This window comes from Athene noctua, chromosome 2 (assembly GCF_965140245.1).
Source record: "Athene noctua chromosome 2, bAthNoc1.hap1.1, whole genome shotgun sequence".
NCBI classification, from domain to species: Eukaryota; Metazoa; Chordata; class Aves; order Strigiformes; family Strigidae; genus Athene; species Athene noctua.
Genome location: NC_134038.1, coordinates 39,948,247 through 39,969,219, shown reverse-complemented (window position 1 = coordinate 39,969,219; position 20,973 = coordinate 39,948,247). Strand labels below are relative to the sequence as shown.

Here is a 20,973-nt window from a genome sequence, read left to right as displayed (position 1 = left end):
GATTTCCCAGGAGCCTTGGGAGTAGAATTTGAATTTAGCTAGCTAACTTTGTTCTATTAGACCACAGATTGTACTTAGTGCCCATTCAATAGCGTGGAAATGTTACAGTTCAATTGTTTTTCCTTGTGGAAGGAGTCATCCTTGCATCCTTTTCACTATAATATTCTGGCAGGTGTCTCCAATTAGGAGGGAGAAATTTGACAAGAAAAACTGAGAATACCAAAACTTTAAATCACAGTTGCAGGTATTTTTCTGTATTTAGGAAACTACAGTTCTTAGAACTTGTTTTTTAAACTAGCATATTATTTTCTTGATACTATTGACACGGAGGAATTTTAAGCCTAGCTCAGTAACTGAAAATAAAGATAATACTATAAAAAATGGGGCTTTTTAGTGCTTTGAAAAGGTCTCTTGAGGAACAAATGGCCATATCTAACAGATATCTTGTTCATCTGTTACACTGGGAGGAATTGTGGAAGTTACAAATGCATTCATATGATCCTTAAAAATGTTTTGGACTATATTACAGGTTGTTGTTTTTTGTGGGTTTTTTCCCCTGAGCCTAGTTATCTGTATTGCTGATTTTTGTTTCATTTTTTTGCAGAATAACAGCTATCCACCAATGTCAGACCCATATATGCCTAGTTATTATGCTCCATCCATTGGATTTCCATATTCTTTAGGTGAAGCAGCGTGGTCAACTGCAGGCGACCCTCCAATGCCATACTTGACAACTTATGGACAGATGAGTAATGGTGAGCACCATTACATACCCGATGGTGTATTTAGTCAACCTGGGGCATTAGGAAATACCCCTCCATTTCTCGGGCAGCACGGATTTAATTTTTTTCCTGGGAATGCAGACTTCTCTACATGGGGGACAAGTGGATCTCAGGGACAATCAACACAAAGCTCTGCTTACAGCAGCAGCTATGGCTATCCACCTAGTTCTCTTGGGAGAGCCATAGCAGATGGACAGGCTGGATTTGGCAGTGATACTCTGAGCAAGGTGCCTGGGATTAGCAGCATTGAGCAAGGCATGACTGGACTGAAAATTGGTGGAGATATGACGGCTGCTGTAACAAAAACTGTAGGTTCAGCTCTGAGCAGTACAGGTATGACAAGCATTGCAGCAAACAGCGTGCCCCCAGTTAGCAGTTCAGCACCTAAACCAACCTCATGGGCTGCCATTGCAAGGAAACCTGCTAAACCTCAGCCGAAACTCAAGCCTAAAGGTAATGTGGGCATTGGGGGACCTGCTGTACCACCACCACCTATAAAACACAACATGAATATTGGAACTTGGGATGACAAAGGGTCAGTGGTGAAAGCACCCCCAGCCCAACCAGTACTGCCTCCTCAGACTATAATCCAGCAGCCTCAGCCATTAATTCAACCACCACCACTGGTGCAAAGCCAACTGCCTCAACAGCAGCCTCAGCCACAGCAACCACAACAGCAACAAGGACCTCAGCAGCAGGCCCAGCCTCACCAGTTGCAGCAACAGCAGCTGCAAAACCGCTGGGTAGCTCCTCGTAATAGGGGTGTGGGCTTCAGCCAGAACAATGGAGCTGGTAGTGAGAACTTCGGTTTAGGTGTTGTATCTGTTAGCTCCTCACCTTCTGGTGTGGAAGTGCACCCAGTGCTGGAGAAACTAAAGGCCATAAACAACTACAATCCCAAAGACTTTGATTGGAATCTGAAGAATGGACGTGTGTTTATAATCAAAAGTTATTCAGAGGACGATATTCATCGCTCCATTAAGTACTCTATCTGGTGTAGTACTGAACATGGTAATAAGCGCTTGGATGCTGCTTACCGTTCCCTGAATGGAAAAGGCCCACTCTATTTACTCTTCAGTGTGAATGGCAGTGGACACTTTTGTGGAGTGGCTGAGATGAAGTCTGTTGTGGACTACAATGCATATGCTGGTGTCTGGTCTCAGGATAAGTGGAAGGGGAAGTTTGATGTCAAATGGATCTTTGTCAAAGACGTTCCCAATAACCAACTGCGGCATATTCGTTTGGAAAACAATGACAACAAACCAGTTACCAACTCGAGGGACACTCAAGAGGTACCCCTAGAAAAAGCCAAGCAAGTGCTTAAAATAATTGCTACTTTCAAGCATACCACCTCAATCTTTGATGACTTTGCACATTATGAGAAGCGTCAAGAGGAGGAGGAAGCCATGCGTAGGGTAAGAAATCATTGTCATTATAATACCTCTTCTGTTTTTTCCATTTTTTGAAGCCTTGTCTTTCATACAACTGGAATTTCTGTGTGCAAGTACTGAATCAGAAGGTGTTGCTTTTTACCCAGGGTGTCTGTACTTGATATAACTGGCTCTTAATGAAAAGATTTAAGTTCTTGTAACTTGTTAATACAGGCATGTGTTTAACCACAATACTTATACAGGCCTGCGTAAGTGGACTTCTGACATATTTTACCTTTCAAAGTAAACAAAAACTGAATTGAATGTATTATCCATAACTGAAGTTTTCTAGTTTAGATTTTTACGTTTTCTGGATGTCACAAAAAGGACCCGATATTACAGGAGGGGCTTTATTTAATAGCACATTTCATTTCAAGTTCTGCTTTAATGAAATGTTAACAGCATGATTACTGTGAAAAGCAGGTTTTCCCCTTGATTCAATTTGTCTTTTGTACAATTATGAAACATAGAAGTGATATAGTGACGACTTGTACAGTGTCGGAATAATTTTTTGGACATTTGTGATAGCACATTTCCTGAAAAAAAAGAAGTAATGTGTAGTTGATTTCTGTGAAGAAAAGTATACCTGTGATAAATCAGTAGAGAAACCTTTAGTTTTGGAAGTATTTCAGAAAACCAGACAAGGGAAAAGGCACCTGTTTTATAGTACTTGTCTACTTTGTCTTCTGTGTACTGTCCTTACTAATAACACCTATGTTCACCATTGGCCATAATATTTACTTTTGCTTTATTTATTTTCTTTCCAGGCTTGCTAGTAATTGCAAATACATGATTTGTCTCATGGCTAGAAACATTCCAGGAACTATTGTACCAGTTAGATGATGTGCAAGTATTCAGAAATGGGAGTTTCCGTCAGTGCAGGTGGTGGTAGTGCTTTCTATTCATCCTCTCACACCACCTACTGAATAAAAAAACCCAAAAGTCTAGGGTTTATGCTAATTAGAGGCTTTGTGGGATGTGAAGTCCCAAATTTGTTTACTTCTTTTGAAGCTGCCACAATTCTCTTAGGTTTCTAGCACTGCAGTGGTTCCACCTCTCTTGTACATTCTTAATCGTTCAACAGACATGTTGTATCTCCTGTAGACCAGTGCATACTCAAAATCACTTTTGTAGTTTTATTGCACAGCTATGCAATATGTTGTCACATTGGAAGTTCTTCACTGTTTGGAGGGAAGATGAATATCCCAGTTGGGTGTGTAATGGCTTTTAAATTTTTTTTTCTAAAAAGAAAACGGAATATGCCCTAAATCAGTATTTTGTTACTTCCATGATGTCTTGATGATGGGAGGACAGGCCATGCTCTTAACTAATATTCAATGTAAGAGGAAAACATTGACTTTTCCAGGCTTTAGTACAACTTCATTGTGATTTTGTTAATGTTTCAGAAGGACTAAGATTATCATGTTTCTCTAATCTTCATGCTTTAGTATTTTCTTAATTTTTGATGTTTTAGGACACTCCACAAATACCTGTTTTGCTTCTAAAAGTATCTACTTTTGTGAAAAAAGTTACCAAAGGAGTTGTAATTCAGAGATGCCCTAGCATCTGAGGAAGATAGTGTGTTTTATTTTATTTGGGGTTTTGTTCCCTTAGTAACGGATGAAAGCCATGAAATGTAATTAAGAGGGGGAACATAGGTGATTGGTAGTGTTTCTCTGTATGCTAAACTTAAAATTCAAGGTACTAAATTCAGCATTTAGTAGGTCTCTAACTAGATGGCTGATAATGTATATTTATGTAATAAAGTAACACTGCTGTTTCCTTTAATATCTTCAGGGAAACATACAGTATCTGTATGACTCAAGTACTAAACTCTGCATTTCTAAGTTAGCTTTCACAATATTGAGGGAAGACACTTGTCAACCTACTTGTGTAGTAGTTGTTTCTTTTGCAGCATTGCACAAATTGGTTTTATGACAAATTATAAAAAATTACTTTAGAGCTGCAGATCTAGTTGTGAGGTTTTCTCTTTGTAGATCATTTTGAGATATGCCTTAAGCAAATGAATATGTACTTAAATATAGGAAGTCCAAATTAAATTAATGACAGCTACTGAGAGATCATCCTTATCATTCTTTTAGGAATGAGTGTTGATTTTAAACCTCTAGATTTCTTTTACCACACAGTATACAAACACTCTGTCTTTAAATTGTAAACATAGAATTGTTAACTCTGTGATTCAAGAGTAGTTTGGAAATGCAACAATTAGTATTGTAAGCTCTGGTTTATGGTTAATTGAGTAATCCTTTATTACCTAGTGCCAGCTAGGTCTTTATGAAGCTGTATTTAAATTCATGTGCTTTCTACTGCCAGTGGAACCGTGTAAATTAAGTTCATGCCCATTTTCTGTGGCAGTCACTTTGTTTCCAGTGTTTTGGTCATAAAAAATGTGCTTACTGCTGTTAATAAAAAATACATCAAGCAGCAGTAGTCACTTACAAGCTCCTTAAAGTTCAGTTAATGTTTTGTTGTTGCATAGGTGGTAACAGACCTTCATACAACCAGTGATCTAAACATAGTAAACAGCATATGATTTATGGATTTAATTTACTTTATAACTGTTCATCATTCCAACTAACTTATTTTAAAATAATTGGTTGTAAAAGTTTAATCTTAACAACTCAGGGGGATCAATAATTAATTTCCAATATGACCTAGATGTATGTTTTATTAAAATATGGCAGTATACTTATAAAAGTGCAATGAATAGTCTGTGATTAACGTGATACTTCAATATCTTTGCCATTTGATAAAAGTTACTTGCAAATGACTATGAATAGTCTATTTAAGCATAAATATTAGAACTCCAGTGTCTACTACTGTTTGATGTGACTCTGGTGTGGGTAAGGTATCTGCAGCTGGAGTTGGAAACAAATTTGTGCAGTAATCATTCACACTTTCCTTATGGCTCAGATTCCAGTGTCCTATTCTAAACGTACAAGTGCTGTGAAATTTCACCAAAGGAGCAGAGAAATCTGTGATGTTTTTCATGAGTTCTCTCAGTAGTATATTTAAATAATCTGAAACTGCATTAGTCCTTAGTTTGAACTACTGCTTTGTGGTGTAAATGTGAATATTTGTGTGCAGGTTATTTAAAAATGTGTTTGATTGTCTTTCAACAGAAAGCAGTAGCCATAAGATGTAAAAAAAAATGGAACAGAAGTCTTAAAATATGTCATTTAAGAGCATGTAATAATGATAGGAAAACAAAGTACTCAAAAAGAAAATCTGTATTAGTAGTTATGTGCCTGATCAGTATATACGTGAAATCAAAATGAAATATGGTTCTGTTTAAAAATGCTGGTTTTGGAAGATTACACCTTCTCCACTCTCAGGTAGTGGTTTGCTAATCTACAATTACCTGTTGTCCTAGGACATGTTTGGTGCTTTTTTAGTGCAGAATTCTACTTTTGTAGCCTATAATGGAAAAAAAAAATCATGGTTCTACATAACTGTAGAATGCTTTAGATGGTTTTCTTAGTGAGGTTGTTCAGAAAAATAATTAATTTGTATCTGTGAGAGAAGATACAGGAATTTAGTATATATTTGTGTTTGTGTAATTTGCATTTGGAATTTTTACTTTTCAGGAAGCCTTTAAATGGTAGGTAAATTAAGCATTTAAAATGTTAGTTTTCTCCTGTTGTACTGCATGTCTTGTAGTAGGAATGATGACACAGCTAAAGCTTTCTGGTTGTTGAAAGGAGTAATTTAATTTCTCTACCCTCATTCTGATACTAATGTAACTTCTGTTTCTCTAATAATTGTGTCATAATCAGGCTGCAGTGTTAAGCAGTGCTCCTTTCCCCTCCAGGACATTGCTGACTTTCTGCTTGATTTGATATTTCTTAAAAATATCTGAGAGACAGAGGGTAGTGAGAAAACATCCATTAAGAGTGAGCTGTAGACACGTCTTCCTTCCCTTACCTCCCAACCATCAACTAATAAGTTAGAGTGTCAAAGTCAGATATAGAAACATCCACAGTCCTTGTACAAGTCAAGGAAGACAGTTGACCAACATTTTTAATGTAGTTAAATGATAGTTGTACCAGACAACTTTTTGAAGTTTATTTATTTACATCTTAGGGATGTCCAAAACAGTAAATGAAATGGGTTGTGTAGTATCTTCTGAGAAACTTGTGTATTTCTTGTATGCTTTTGATGATGTTTCAGTGGCAATTATTTTGCAATTTCCTTGAAGTTGATGTTTATCTACAGTTTCATCTTCATAAATGAAAGTGATATTCCACATCTCACATCTGTTTTAAGAAAAACCAATATGGTCAGAAAGTAGAAACAGAAAATACGGTTTTGCTCTCTTGATAATCATGAGATGAATATGTGCCCGGGTCTTGGGAGAAGAGAATTATTTGGAGCTAGAATAATTTTTGACATACTGATCCCAAATTTTCATCCCATGATAGTGTGCTTATTTACCATGTCTTCATTTGCTTTTGCATCTTCAGTCTTTTGGAAACACTTAAAAATTACTTGAAAGTTCTCTTGTTAAGGACACATGGATTTCAAATGTGCCTGGTTTCTGTGCGCTTGATGCAGTCAGTTGTTTCCCTTCAGAGGGAGGGTTTAGAATTAGAATTTATTACAGGATGGGGATAGTATGGAGAGATCTGGACGTTAAAATACACTATCATATAGAGTGACTATGTAAGAGTGAGTAGTGATGTGGCCTGCCTTTCTCTAGTAAGGGAAAAGACGGTGCAATAGGAAAAATACAGTACTGTACTGTTGAAGGAAAGAGGTGTAATGTAATTAAACTCACAGGTGATCTTAGTTCATCTCAACACTTGCATGGATCTTGTTGCTTTTTTTCTTTTGGTTTTGAAATTTCTACCTGCAAAATCAAGCCCATGGAGACCTTTCTAAGAGTGGATTTAAATTCTCTGATTCAGGGACTTGAAAGAGCCAATTTCTCCTGTAAAATAGGGACCCCTGTTGGAAAAGCTAGGAATATCAACCAAATGGTTTACCTTAATGCTCCAGAGACCAGTCATAGTCAAAGAATCTAATTCTTTAATGTTCTTAAATGTGAAGGTAGCAGCCTAAGACAAGACTTTGAACTTGAGCTGAGCTGGATATGTGACAGATCTACCTTTTCTAAATGCCGTGTCTTTTAAGTTGTGGTTTTTAAAGCAAAGGAGTAATTCTAAATCTCTTATTTTGGAGCAAAAGCAGAATCTTAAGTATACATGAATAATCGTTAAAATTCATGTGGCAGCCTTCTGCTTGCTTTTACATCTCCTCAGATTACACAACTTTATTAAGAAAAAATTGAGTAGAACACTGGTGCTTTTCCTGCAGTTTGCAGGGAAGAAATATGCCTGCATGTTGCAAGGAAGTCACAACCTGTGTGACTCTCCACACAGTACTTCATCCTTGCTTCATTGTTTCATACCACAGGTGGGCTAGGTAGCAGACACTGGAGTGAAAATTGCTGACAGTGCTTTGCTGGAAAAAGGTGGCACTTTCAAACCATATAGATCTTGCCTATCTAATAAAGCTGTTTCTGTAGATTCAGTTGATCTAGGATTGTTTAAGTTTTGAATCAAAATTGATTTACTTTAACCTTCAGATTAATCTACTTGAAATGATATGTTACAAGAATTCGTATCAGATAAGCTGTTTGATCCCAGTGCTTTGTAAGCACCTTTTCAGAGGTCTGGTAGAGTACTTAATTGCTTATCTATAGTATTGTTTTGCTTCTGTACCTAGGGATTATAGTCAGTTGTGAAAAAATAAATGTAAACTTGCATGTTCATTGCACTTTCATATACAATGTCATGAGAAACCAAGATAAAATAGGTTCACGTTTCCTCATGGCAGACTGGAATTTGAGTTACACATGCAAATAGTGATGAGGCTAAAAGAAAAATTATCTGCAAAATTATTCTCCAGTGTATTTTGTTGGCCCTGCCTTGGATGTCATTTCCCTTCCAAGACTGCTATAGATTCCTTAGCAGAGCAATTAAATAAGATCTTGTTGTTGCCCATGGGTATCTGAGAAAAATTGAGGTGTCAGAGTCATCTTTCTGCTCCTCTTGCTGGGACAGTGAACATCACTGAATGCAATTTCCATAGATGTAGTTAAAGCTATCTGTTGTCAGTCTTCAAAAGCTGATGTTGTACTGTGAGCATTGTTTCCAAACAATAATGAGGATCTAGAAGCTAGATTTTTTTAACTTTTTAATGAACTTGCTGAAATAGCTGTCTTGTAGCTAATTAAAATCTGATATTACAATGTGTAACAATGTACAGCACTGAAAGGAAGCACGCACTACTTGTAGTTAGAATTGGCCAATCTATCACTGAAAGTATCCACCTGGGGAATAAAGACTGGAAGGGCTTTTCTGCCTTAGGGAGTTCAAGCTTGGTTTCTGCAGAGCCATTCCTTGTGTGTTATCATATGGTATTTTAAAGTAGTTAGGTTTCTTTTCCCACCTCTGCCTTCTGAATGCTTGTACCCTATTATTTTGTGTGCTGTGGAATGTCAGATGTGGATTAAGTTCTTATTGCCTTTATTGTTACCATAATAATGTGGTCTGTTCCAGTAACAGCTCATGTATCTCCTCAAATTTAAATTTATTTACCTTCTTATTGTAATTGCTCAAATTTTTACTATTGCTGTGTTTCAGAGATAGAAATAAGTAAAATGCCGTCAAAACTAATAGGAAGAATAAATAAATTAGAGGTCTAGTAGCTTTTCAGTCTTTCTTAATATTTATATGCTTGAAAGCCTCATCTACTGTGTGGATTTCAAACAATATGCAGCAGCAGTGTTTCAGATGAGTATTAATTCGTAAGGCTTACCAGGAGAAAGAGCTGATCTAGAGTTGTAAAACCTTGTTTGACTTCCTATGCTGACTTTGATTTTTAATTTGTACCTTGTAGTTTTCATGTTGGGATAAGGAATAGAAGAAAATGAGTGTTTAGGGAGGGTATGGTATATCTGCAGGAAAGATTTCAAGGCTGATATGAGACTTCTAGAGATCCTTCCCTCCCATCTTGCCAGAAGTCCCAGAACTGTTTCTCAGAAAATATATTTAAATGTTTTTATCTGATTTTGAAGTAACCTCGTGTCTTCAGGAGATTCACCCTCTCTAGTTTGTAAATCAAGGGTGAGAAGTTAAAAAGAACCTTTATTTTACACCATTCTAGAGTTTTGGTAATGTACTTCATGTTAACAGCCAATGTCATAAATGGAGTAAATTATTGCTAGCATTTTTCTGTTTTCTCAGTAATCTGTTTTTCATCATGGTTCTCAAGCTCTAAGGTCAGTGTTTATGCTGTCATAGCTGTAATGGTACACTGGGGTGCAATAACCCGCAGATTATGGTTGATGCCATTAGTAAATGAGATTTCATGAACTTTGCTATGTGGTTTCTTCTCACCACCTCTACAGCTGTCTGTTCTGCCGCTGCCAGGTGTTTCTGCCCACACAGCAGAGCTGGCAGAGATGTGTGCCTCCACTGCACTTCATAGAATGCAGTCTGACATGTTAGCTTACATTGCAGATAAGCAGGGATTTTAAGTCGAAGATTAAATTGCAGTTTGCAGTGAAGCAACTAAGATGTGCTACACCTTCCCTACCGAAGCTGCTGTGAAAATACTACCTCTTGGGAGAGGGGCAAAGCAGACAGCTCAGGCATGAACTTTTTAAACATTGCAGTAAGATGCCAAAGTTTTAGCAAAACACTAGGTGTTTTTTTGCAATTATGCTTGGTTGTGCTGGAGGAGGGACGGGGATGGGATGGGACATGGGACTCTGCAATTTGCCTGTGCAAGTTTGCAATCCTAGATAGCTTTCAAAATGGACACCTTGAAATGCTTGCACTTGAGACTGCAAAGCAAAAGTCCTTCTTTCAGGTCTACCCTTCCCTCACCTTCAGCCTCAGTGTGTGGGATCTTGGAAAAAAAATTACAGCAAAGGACTGTGGTAGGTGGTGGTTGTTGTTGTTAGGCTACTATTTACATTTTTGCTACTTAAAATGAGGCGTTTTTATTTACCTCCGTTTTGACATAAAATTCCAGAAGTCAGTGTTGTGTGCACATCAGCAGTTTCTTTCATATCTGTTCGAAAAACATTTTTGTTGCTTTGAATTTTGAAATTTTGTTAGCATAGAGATTTCATTAAATCTGAGGATAAATTACATTGCAGTTACTTTCCAGCACAGGATCATTTGATTAATGCTCTGAATTTAGAGAACTGAAATTTGGAAGTCAGCCTTGCAGTTCAGACCAAGTTAATTCCATAGTTTTGTTTGCACTAGATTAATGCATGTTTCCGAGGCCCAAGCATTTTTAGGTTCACCTTCACTTGGTTTTCTCAGGTTGTGTAGAAAGATATTTCCCTGTGTGAAATCTCCTCACCCTCACTGCAGCTGGCAGGTACCTTTAACAAGCCCATACATTCCCACGTTGTTCTAATTCAAATGGTACTTAATTTCCACATCCTGGTCATAAATGCCCCCTAAAGCCGGGTAACCTCACCCTGGTGAGTTCTGAAGTGAATTTGGCCTTTTCGTGACAGGGAAGTTGAATTGACTGGGAAAACTTTTTATCTGAGAGCATTGCAAGAGATGTGACAAAGATTTTGCTTATCTGAATGTAAGAAATAAAGATGATGTTTGGTGAAAGCAAAAAAACGTAGTGTAATCCAGTCAGTTATGCTGGAAGCTTCCTCTGCTTTCATGCTGGGGATAAAGTTTTTTGCTAGTTTTTCTGTAATCACCGTTTATACAAAACCAACCAAACAAAAGTCACCCAGAAAAACAGAAGAGGAATACTTTTTGAGAACGGAAAAGGCAGTGTGATCTGACTTAGTGCTGGGGGGCTGGGGGTGTTCAGTCTGCTTTTGATTGTAATAAGTCTTGAATAAATCAGGTTTTCTCTGTTTTGCTGTACAGAGTGCCAAATGTCACTGATACCAACATCTGCAGAACATACTGTTCGCTTGCATTGAAAAATGTCAAGCTGGTATGTCTGCTTTAATTACTTAAATATAAATGTAGTAATATGTAACTGAGACTACAGGAAAAGTGTGCTTGGTGTTGTTTTGAGGCCTTTTTCCTCTGTAGAATTCAAAATGGACTTAAAATTTGTAGCATTTCCTTTGTTCATCCACTGGAAGCAGATAGCCATGATATTTTTCCTGTTTTACGTTGAATTTTTATGCACTTAAATGCATTTTGAGTTGGGGAGCTACACAAAGCACAAGGTTGGTCAGCTCACTGTGCAACACTTTACAATGCAGAGAGAGGGTTTTTATACAGTTTGACTCTGGTTACGTATGTAATACTTCCAAATAGGCAGGAACCAATGACTTTATTTGTATTTAGGTAGTATTTAAAATGTTAAAATAATGGTATTTCATTATTTAACATCACAATTTCATAGGCTCCTCCTTAATACTGCAGTAGTGTTTTTCAGCACTTTGTGCAGTTCTTTAAATTGAAGTCTGCTAGTAGCAGAGGAATAATTTGAGATGTGCATGAGAAGGCTATTTTTACATGCCTTACATGCATAGTGAGGCATGAGGCCAGCGGTCATCTGTTTTCAGCTTAGATGTGCACTGTTAGCATATCAATTTGTGTTAATGGTTGATACTATCAGTCTCACTTTTAAAAACACTGTCTTACTATGAAAATATTAGTTATGTCTCTGAACTAGGAAAAAATTATTTCTAGCAGAATAGTGAAAGTATTGCTCTTGCTTTAAGTATACTGAAGTTCTGCCCTAGATAATGTCCAGTCTTAGCTATATAGCTGCTGGGACCGTGAGCTGGTGGTTGTGACCAAGAACTCTGCAAGCTTTGCTTTTTTGGTGTTCATCTTGAAGCAACTCAGAGCTCTGTCTTGGAGAGGACTAGGTCATCAGATGTACTCTAATAACCTCTTCTTTCATTATAGTGCCTTTTTGGGAGAATATATTTGGGTTCGTATGCCAATTTCCACTTCTTGTAAATAGTTTCTAGCATAATGAAGCATCAGCGTGGTATCTGATAGAGTGCTTTTGAAATCATTGTTCAGATGCCTCCTGGTTTATTTTGGTTTTCCCTGCTATGTTTATGTTCCATTTATAACATGCTGTGTAATGCAATAATAATAAAAATACTGGAAATGAGTTTCTTGTTCTCTTTTTTTTAAATGAGGGAGGGAATCTACCTCTCTTCCATTAAGGTATTTTAAAATGTTTATATAATGTACTCAGTTGTGTGTATTAAGAAACTAAATGGTATTTGAAGATAAATTCTTAGTTTCTTAGAGTCAAACTACAGTGTCTTTTTACAGTCTAGAAGATAATGAAGGCCATGAAATATAGTTTACTCATCTGTTCTTGTTTTTTTTCCTAAAGGTAGTCATAATGTTGAAGTGTATGTTTAACAAAGTAGAGAAAATGGAGGATGATGATGAAACACTGAAAGTGTTACTTACTGTTAGACTTGTAATACAGAGGAAGAATTTGTTAGTCCCTGATTAGAGACACAGTGCAATTAATATTTTAGCCCTTAACCATACGAAGTTATTTGTCATTGTTTGTATTACAGAGATGACATTACACACTTTCCTTTACACCGAATGCATCATCTCGCAATGATGTGAGGGCTTTGTAGTGAATATGTGCTTGACTGCAACTCAGACTTGCATTCAAGTGGGGTTTTATCCCAGCCATTCCTACTTCACTGGTTTTGCATTTTGTTATTAAAAGTAATTTCTAAATAAAGTATGGATGGCTCTTTTCCTTTAATTACTTTTCTTGCCATTTGAGCAATGTGTTTGTATGGAGGAGGAGATAGTGGGCCAGTTTGTTCCTTTAGCTTTTGATCACTTTAGCACATTGAAACACTTCACTGTAGGGGACTTTGAAAGAGATACCTGGGAGTATAATCTTTACATTTTCAGGGATATAATGGATAGAGAGCAGAATATTTAAATATTCATGCAGAGTATTTTTGACAAGTTAAGCAAAAGATTTAGCGTACCTCTTGCCCTGTTCGTAGTTCCCTTGGTCTCATTACTCAGTTCACTTTGTGTGATATATTTTATCATAAGTGATTTCAAAGTAATAAAACATTTTCTTTTTGGTAGCTGTTTTTTGCAATGTATTTGCCTTTTAGTTTGGCATATACTTCTGTGTTTCTTTTTAAGAAGTTGACTTGAACTACATATTTCATGTTTCTGAAAAAAAGCCAAGCTTTTTCCTTGAAAGCTTGTTGCCTGATTTAGAGAAATTGCAAGCAATGCAACTGCTCTAATGAGAGAAAAACAGATAATGTTAAACTGTGTGTATTAACATGATTTTCCTTTTTGTTTTTGTTTTTTTTCAGGAGAGAAATAGAAACAAACAATAACTATATGGAGATGTCCTGCTAGAATTACAACACTAATGATGTAGACTCTGGAAATGCCTAATATGTCTAAGAAGACGTTATTAAAGCTTTTTTCTGCTTAAGGTGACATCTTTGAACACTTTAACACAAAATTGACTCTTCTTGTAATGGTTCTCATCAGTGCATCTGCCCTTATACTCTCTCACCAAACACACTTGAGAACTGTACCTTCGTCAAGCACTTTCTGTCCTGAAGCTTTTACCAGTATCTGCTGTCTTTTGTATTTATGCATCCTAGCTAAGGCACAGGAGACCGAACGAATGCAAGGATTCATTAACTCTTTGAATTTGTTAAATACTAACATTTAACCATTAGAAGTGGTTCAATGATGTGAGATTCACATTGCTTCAACTTAATTTTTTCTTTGTTGTAGTTTTTTTAATTGTCAGTTTTTAGCTATTCAACAGATTAAAAGCAAATCATGCCATATTTAGTCCTGGAGTAAAACTCAAGTCTAAATGTTCATGTGAAAATTATTGTAGTAATCTTTTAATATGGCAAAGCAACTTTAAGCTGCAGTTTAGCCAAATGAAAAGTAACATAAAATTATATTAGAATGACATTTCCCTTGTTTCAAACTGTTTGGTGTAAGAGAATATTAATATGCAGCTTGGTGGACACCACCAGTTAATGCACATTTCTTTATTTTTTTTCTGTAACATGTATACTGAAAAAAGTGCATTTGTCTGAGGAACTGTTTGTTTGCTACCACTCAATGAATCTCAGTTTTGAGTAAATGTACCTCAGTCTAAATCAGACTTTTTATGACCTTTATAACTACATTTAAAATAATCTTTAATTCCTATTTCTGGGTGTTTGCAAGCCTGACAGATTGCTATCATGAAAGTGAAAATTTACTCCTCTAGGTGATTCACTAGCTAAATAAACATAATTCTTGTTTAGCAAGCATATACTCTGTTTCTCAGATTTTTTTGTTTCATTGTCCCAACATCCAGGTGTTTTTTCCCCTATTCAAAAATATTTTGAAAAAAATACTTTGATCCATGAAGATGACATATTCATAACTACGTTAATGTGATTTTTGTTAAAAACATGCAACAAGAATTTTAGAATATATATTAAACTGGGTAATTCTATACTAGTTTTTAACTTCTAAAAATTATGTCTTTTGTTTCAGTTTATATAGCAACACATTCTATCTGCTGGAAGAGAATATTAAAAAAAAATGTTAAGCGGGTGTGTTGACTGTACAAAATACTGAACAGCCTGTACCAAACTCCAGGGATAGCTTTCTCTTTTTAGAACAGCAATGTAGAAGTCAGATATGTTATAGCTTAAAATAGCAATACCACATATTATTTGAATGTGTTTCATGTCTTAGTGTCCAACACAGATGTTTATATATTGTGTTTCGAGTCCTTCATTTACAGATTCTGGCAATCAAAGTTCTGGAGCTTAAGTGGCAAAGGTTTGTTTTGAATACAGACTATTCTGCTATATTTTAATTTATCTTCTTAAGCCCCTTGCAGTCTTCTAACCTTGCAAACACGAAGTTCCGTACACACACATCTTTCATATTATTTAAGATACTGTTTGAGACCGTGGAGTAACAGATAGGAATATTCATTTTTACTGCCAGTTTTCTGGAAGCTCAGAAGGGAAGCCACTCCCATATTTTGGAGAAAAGAAGCAATCTCACTTAAATGCATATGTGTAACAAATAGCAAGTGGGGTAACGGAGGGATAAGCAAAGTGCATATTGTAAGAGAAGACTAGGAGATAAAGATTTTGAGCCCAAACCCTGTGAAATTTGGCTTGAGCTCAAAAATTGCTGCTTCCATGCATATCTGTTTCTTGCTAACAGGTTTTATAGCTATTTGTTTCCCTCTGTTGGCTGATTTATGGATTACTGCCTGTTATTCCAACTGTCATTGATCAGTTGAAGTGGGGAAGGTCAATGTTGTGAGTCCAAAGAATGTAGTCCTTCTGATGATCCTTCAGGGGATCAGCATGTTTCTGCTTCTTTGTTACAAAAATACCTTACGAAAATGCACAGAAGTTTCCAGTTAAAAGAAAGCTACTGTTAGGGTCAGGCATTCAGGAATTGATTGCATGTGCAACCTTACTTTGCTTCCCCTGCAGTATTCATATTTTCACAGGCTTTGTTAGTATTTCCTGCTTTACCCTTTGCCTCTTTTATTCTAATAGCATGAGCATTGCTCTTGGATTGAATCAGGTTTAGTATTAAATGGGTTCATTGCTCTGTCGCAGACTTTGAAAGCTTGGAAAATGAGACAGGATTGTGAGAGAAGGAGGTGATTGCATTTAGAGAGCTGTGACAGTTCTTATACTGTTCCAGGATTGTTAGCAAATCTACAAATAGCAGAGTTTCATTGCTGATGGTGTTAGTCATGTTGCGACCGATTTGCTGACTGCTGGGAGTTTAGTATGTGCAGCTGAAATTAAAAGGAATTTTATGTGCATATAAAGTACTGTAAAAATAGTATATAACATTGTAAAATCAGCTATGGAGTGCTGTACTAGTTAATGGACATGTGAAACTTCTAGCCTTCAGCTTCCGTATGCACGAGTTCTTTTCCTCCAGAAAGAAAAGGAATGGTGCTCAATATCTCAAATAAATGTAGAAATACATTTTTTTGGTCTGATTTTTCAATGCAGTGAAGTTGTTGTAATGGCTGCTTGCTAACTTGCTAATGGAGGAGTCAGTGGAACCCCATTTCTGTTCCTGATGCCTCCTCCTGTGTGTCAACATTTATTTTCCTGTGATCCATACTGAGCCAGTTCAAGATGTTTTCTGCTGGTTTAACAGTTGGGGCAGTTCTCTGTGAGGTTAGATGTTTAGAAGGGAGATGGTGGGAGGGGAAGGAAGGAGATTGGTGTTTTCAGAAGCAGGTACGCCCTGTTGAATACATTTAGCTGCACTATAACTACACACCTGTGGGTTGGTGAACCAGAGATGCAACAGAATGTTTAAAACTGGGAAAGGATCCCCAAGAAAAAAAGTAAATTCTGTTTTCATTGTAATATTTTGGTAATGTACAGTGAGATATTATGTTATTCCAGACATTTAGTGATACCTGGAGGAAAGAAATGCCGAGTGTTCCATTTTGAACTACTTTTTCCACTTTGAAGAGACCTGAGAATTCATACAGTAAAGTTACTGCTGAAAAGCTTGTCCTGCCAACACAAGTTATATGAGCTTTGCTAACCCTCGAGTGTCTCCTGATTTTGTAACATCAGCATCTTTAACATAGATTTACCCACTTTTTTGGTATTTGACTTGACAAGAAATTTGACAAGATTTAACTCCTGTCAGTTGAATGCTTAGGTTGCTGGCTTAAGGAAAACATGGGACTTGGATTGGGAAAAACTCCATTTTCACAACTGGACAAATTTCACTCCTTCATGTCTTTTGCTATTCTAGGCTTAATTTATCAAATACTTGCTTCTGTACATCCTCTTGCTCTGTTTTCTTCTTTTTGGATACTCTGGCAGTTTCATAATGCACTCTCTGCAAAATTTAGATGCAGAAGGTGCTTGCCAAAATGATTCTTGTCCCAGACAAATCTGTGGCACCAAACAAAAGATAATGTTGAGCTCTTAGTCAAGTACAAATAATGTAATATTTAGGAGGAAGCATCTTAAATATTTTTTACTGTTCAGTCGAAGTTCTGTTTTGAAGTTGTTTTCTATTTCATAGGAGAATTTACACACTTGAAATATATTTCTCAAAAAATAAGTTTTAAATAAACTCTTTTGGTGTACAGGTGTCAGTGCATCTTTCCTAGCTGAAACTGAGTTGAAGCAACAGTGTTTTGTATTCTGTAAGTAGCAGTTACCTTAATTTTTGAAAATTATTGGTGGCTGTTTCACCAGAAAGATATTTACATACTGCAGCTGATTCTAGTACAGTGGACAGTCTTCAAATTTTCTGTAGCATTGATCTTTTTAAATGAATAATTCTAGGCATTCAAATACAAATCACCCTTTAGGAATGGATTTTACGTTCTTTTCAAAGCCATTTGAACTGATTTTTTTTTCCTACCATTTTGTTGAGGAAATACACACAGATTTTCAGTGTCTTGTTTATTCTTTTGCCAGGTAAAGATCTGTATCATTTACTGATAAATTAAGAGAGATTAAGAGGACAGTTATCTTCCATTGAGTTGCAGCAAAATGTTGGTTTAAATTTTGTGGGTTTTTTCGTGTGCATTAGAGTATGGTAACTTGGATGAGAATTCTTTGGCATGCTAATTGAACATTTGATCTGATTTAATCAGTTTGGAGGTTTCCATGAAAGTAACCTGTTCACATCCTTATATATTCTATTTTCAGCCTAACACATCCACCATGGTTTAACATAGGAGAGGAAAGAATTTCTTTATGGATCATAGGAATTTAAAGTAAATGAGTTTGGCCTAATATTAAAATATTAGTGTACAGCTGGCATGTTTTCCTGAAAACATCTGTTCTATACTGTCTGTTCTACTTTATATATTTTAATAAAGTGCGTTTTAATATGATGAATATGGACCATTCAGTTCACAAAGTTAAATTTGTATCCAGTCCAGGCTTTTGCCAGTATTTCTTGTCCCATATTAATCCTGAAACATTAATGATACTTCCAGTGTCCAGGATTCTCTAAGCCAAATACAAATAATAAAACTTATTTATATAAGGAGATGCATAATGTTTGTGTTACCTGTTCTTTTCTGACTTTGTCCTTTCCCACAAGTGGAAATCCAGCAAACAGAAGTCAGACATCGGGTGGATGTCTCCTCCAATCAATTTCCTTACGTATTTCACAAGAAACTGTTTTACCACATTGCAAGCAGAGTGCAGATGGGTGGGTCTTCAAGTATCTTCCTCCAGAAGTCTGTTCTTAGTCAGACATTCAAAAGGCAGTGAATTTCTTACTGTCATCTAAGTAGGCATTCCTTCCCACTTCCCTACCCTTTCTGGGAAGGCTCCACTGTCATGTCTTTTGTCTGCTGCTTCCTTTGGTTGCCAATGAGGGAAGCCTGGTGTCGGATGCTATTTTCACAATCTACGAAAAAGTTCTGGACTTCACGTGTTTCCTTCTCTGGACAGAGGAAATCTTCTGGCTGAATTTAGCTTGTCTCAGTCTGTCTCAGCCTGTTTGCCGCAATGTAAATAGAGAAATCCCGCTTTAACTGGATTAATTCAGTCTCCCATGTGGTGTATGCCATTTTTTAAAATTCTGCAGCATTTTTGTTTAAAAGGTGGAAAGGGACATGATTTCATTAGAATTTTAAAGGGCATACAGTTATTTAAATACAAGGGTCCACTTTTAAGTGTTCTGAATTTTAGTGGTGGTGATAACCGATGTGTTAACAGTGAGAGTTTATGTTTGCATATTCTGTGTGCATACGCACGTCATCTTCCTTTGCCTATAAAATCAGTTTGTAACATTTGAGAAATGTTTTTTTGTTTGTTTTGAATTTCATCCACTCAGAGATACTGTTACATTTCATTTGCCTGCACAAGTTTATGTGCATCTTGAGAATGAAGTGGATGTTCATGTAAAATGAAACAAGATACTCTAGACTGATGACTATATTTTGAGCTTTTGGGCTTTCAGATGAACAAGCTGTCTTGATTTGTGCCCTCGTATGTGAAGCATTACAGTTTAATCTTGAACTCAGAATTTGTGCATCCTTTCTTTCCTGTTCTGCAAACATCTGAAAGAACCTCAGATGTTAAAGAAATCCTTGCTTTATGCTTAGTCCAGGAGTAAAAAATTCTGAACTAAGCATTTTGAGCAAGCTAAATGGAGATTTAAGCGTAGTTTGAACTAAGCTATTACATTTCAGCAAAGGGGTAAGATAAAAGATTGTAGATCTTTCATTATACACTGTAATCGTGTATCTGATGGTTTTTTTTTTAAAAAAAGCTGAAATTTTATGTTGCAAGCATTAATATATGCAGCTGCTCTTCAGTATTACCTAAGAATCTTACAAGTGTTTGCATCAGTTCAGATTAGCAGTGATGTAAAATGGAGGGCTGAGATCTGTTTTTCTAGGAATACAGAATTGTTAAATTGGTTAAAATTCAGATGTTTGTGCTGTGTGACTGGAATACATTGGATATTAAGTCTATCTCTCTTCTGCTAGTTCTCTGGAAGACACTGCTAGTAAATTCTTACTATTTTTTTTTAACTTAAATTGGCTGCCAGTTTGTTTCCAATTGCTTAACTGGTTTGCAGCTTCGTTCTCATGAGATGCTTCACTGGGTCTTGTGAGTGTGGTGCTTCATCAGAAAATGTGTAAAACTGTATTTAATTTCTTCAAGTTAATGTAACTTAATTGCTATTAACTTGAACTGTATTCCGTTCAACTTCATATTTTTATGATAATGCCTGGTCTTTCAGTTGTATTGATCTTCTTCAATTTCAAGAGTACCACATGCAGAACAATTCGGAGAAGTTATTAGTTCCTGAAATCTATGCTTATTTTAAATGTTAATAAATAACTATCATATCTGCTCTTTGGATTGCTAGTGAGTACTGATGATTTTTTGGAAAACGGAACGTCAAGGGTCGAGACAGGAATACTTGTCCTGGGAAGCAGATGAAATGCTGGAACATCAAAGAGAACTAACTGTTGTACAAAACAAAGGATGTTAAAGAGACAAGACTGCTGTGAGGTTGATTCTTCACTCACACTTCAGTGTAGCTTTTCGGATGCTGAATTTTGAGCAAAGAATGAAAACTAAGTGTGTTCACATAATTCAGTTGAACTCCTAATTTGATCTGCTTGGGGTATTTTTTTTGTTGTTGTGGTGCTGTCCCCTGTGCCCCCCTCCCCGCCATTTATCTCATATCAATCTCTTCCACTTTTCTCTTAACGTTATGATTTTGCTCTGGGCTTTACATGAGTTTAGAGCCTTAGAGTTACCTTGCCCTCCAGTATAAGGTTCCCTATTTCACACTTCCTTCAAATAACCCATATAATTTACCAAGGCTTCGAAGGTTAGTTGTGTGCAATGCATAGGCCATTCTCCTGCCCCAAGTGATTGTTGCTGTTTACCAGACTTCCCCAGCTGATTTCATGGTCAGTGCTTTTTCTAGTCTTGCTTATTTTAAGTTGCTTATCTGAAGAAGTTATTCACTCTACTAGTTTATTTCTGTGCAAAATTGTTAGTCTTTGGAGCAGGCTATACTGATAAGTTGCATCATTTTTTATCCTCATACTGTTTAAATGACAAGATAGTGAAATACGATTAAGTTCTAAATCAGATTTTAAAAAACCCCACAACCCTGAAGGTTTCCTTACAAACTGTGTTTTGAACACTTCCACTGTTTAACTCTCTTGCAAGTTCTAGTTAGCTTTCTGTG

The 20,973-nt window shown here is 36.5% G+C and overlaps 1 protein-coding gene across 1 annotated transcript in view; it reads left to right on the top strand.

Moving 5' to 3' along the window:
* YTHDF3 (YTH N6-methyladenosine RNA binding protein F3) overlaps positions 1-20,115 on the top strand; it is a 29,356-nt gene extending 9,241 nt beyond the window's left edge. Inside the window, exons 4-5 of the mRNA XM_074898901.1 lie at positions 605-2,197; positions 13,572-20,115. Of these exons, the coding sequence (XP_074755002.1) occupies positions 605-2,197; positions 13,572-13,595 (1,617 nt within the window). The 3' untranslated portion in view covers positions 13,596-20,115. The remainder of the gene's footprint in view (positions 1-604; positions 2,198-13,571) is intronic.
* The last annotated feature ends 858 nt before the right edge of the window (positions 20,116-20,973 follow it).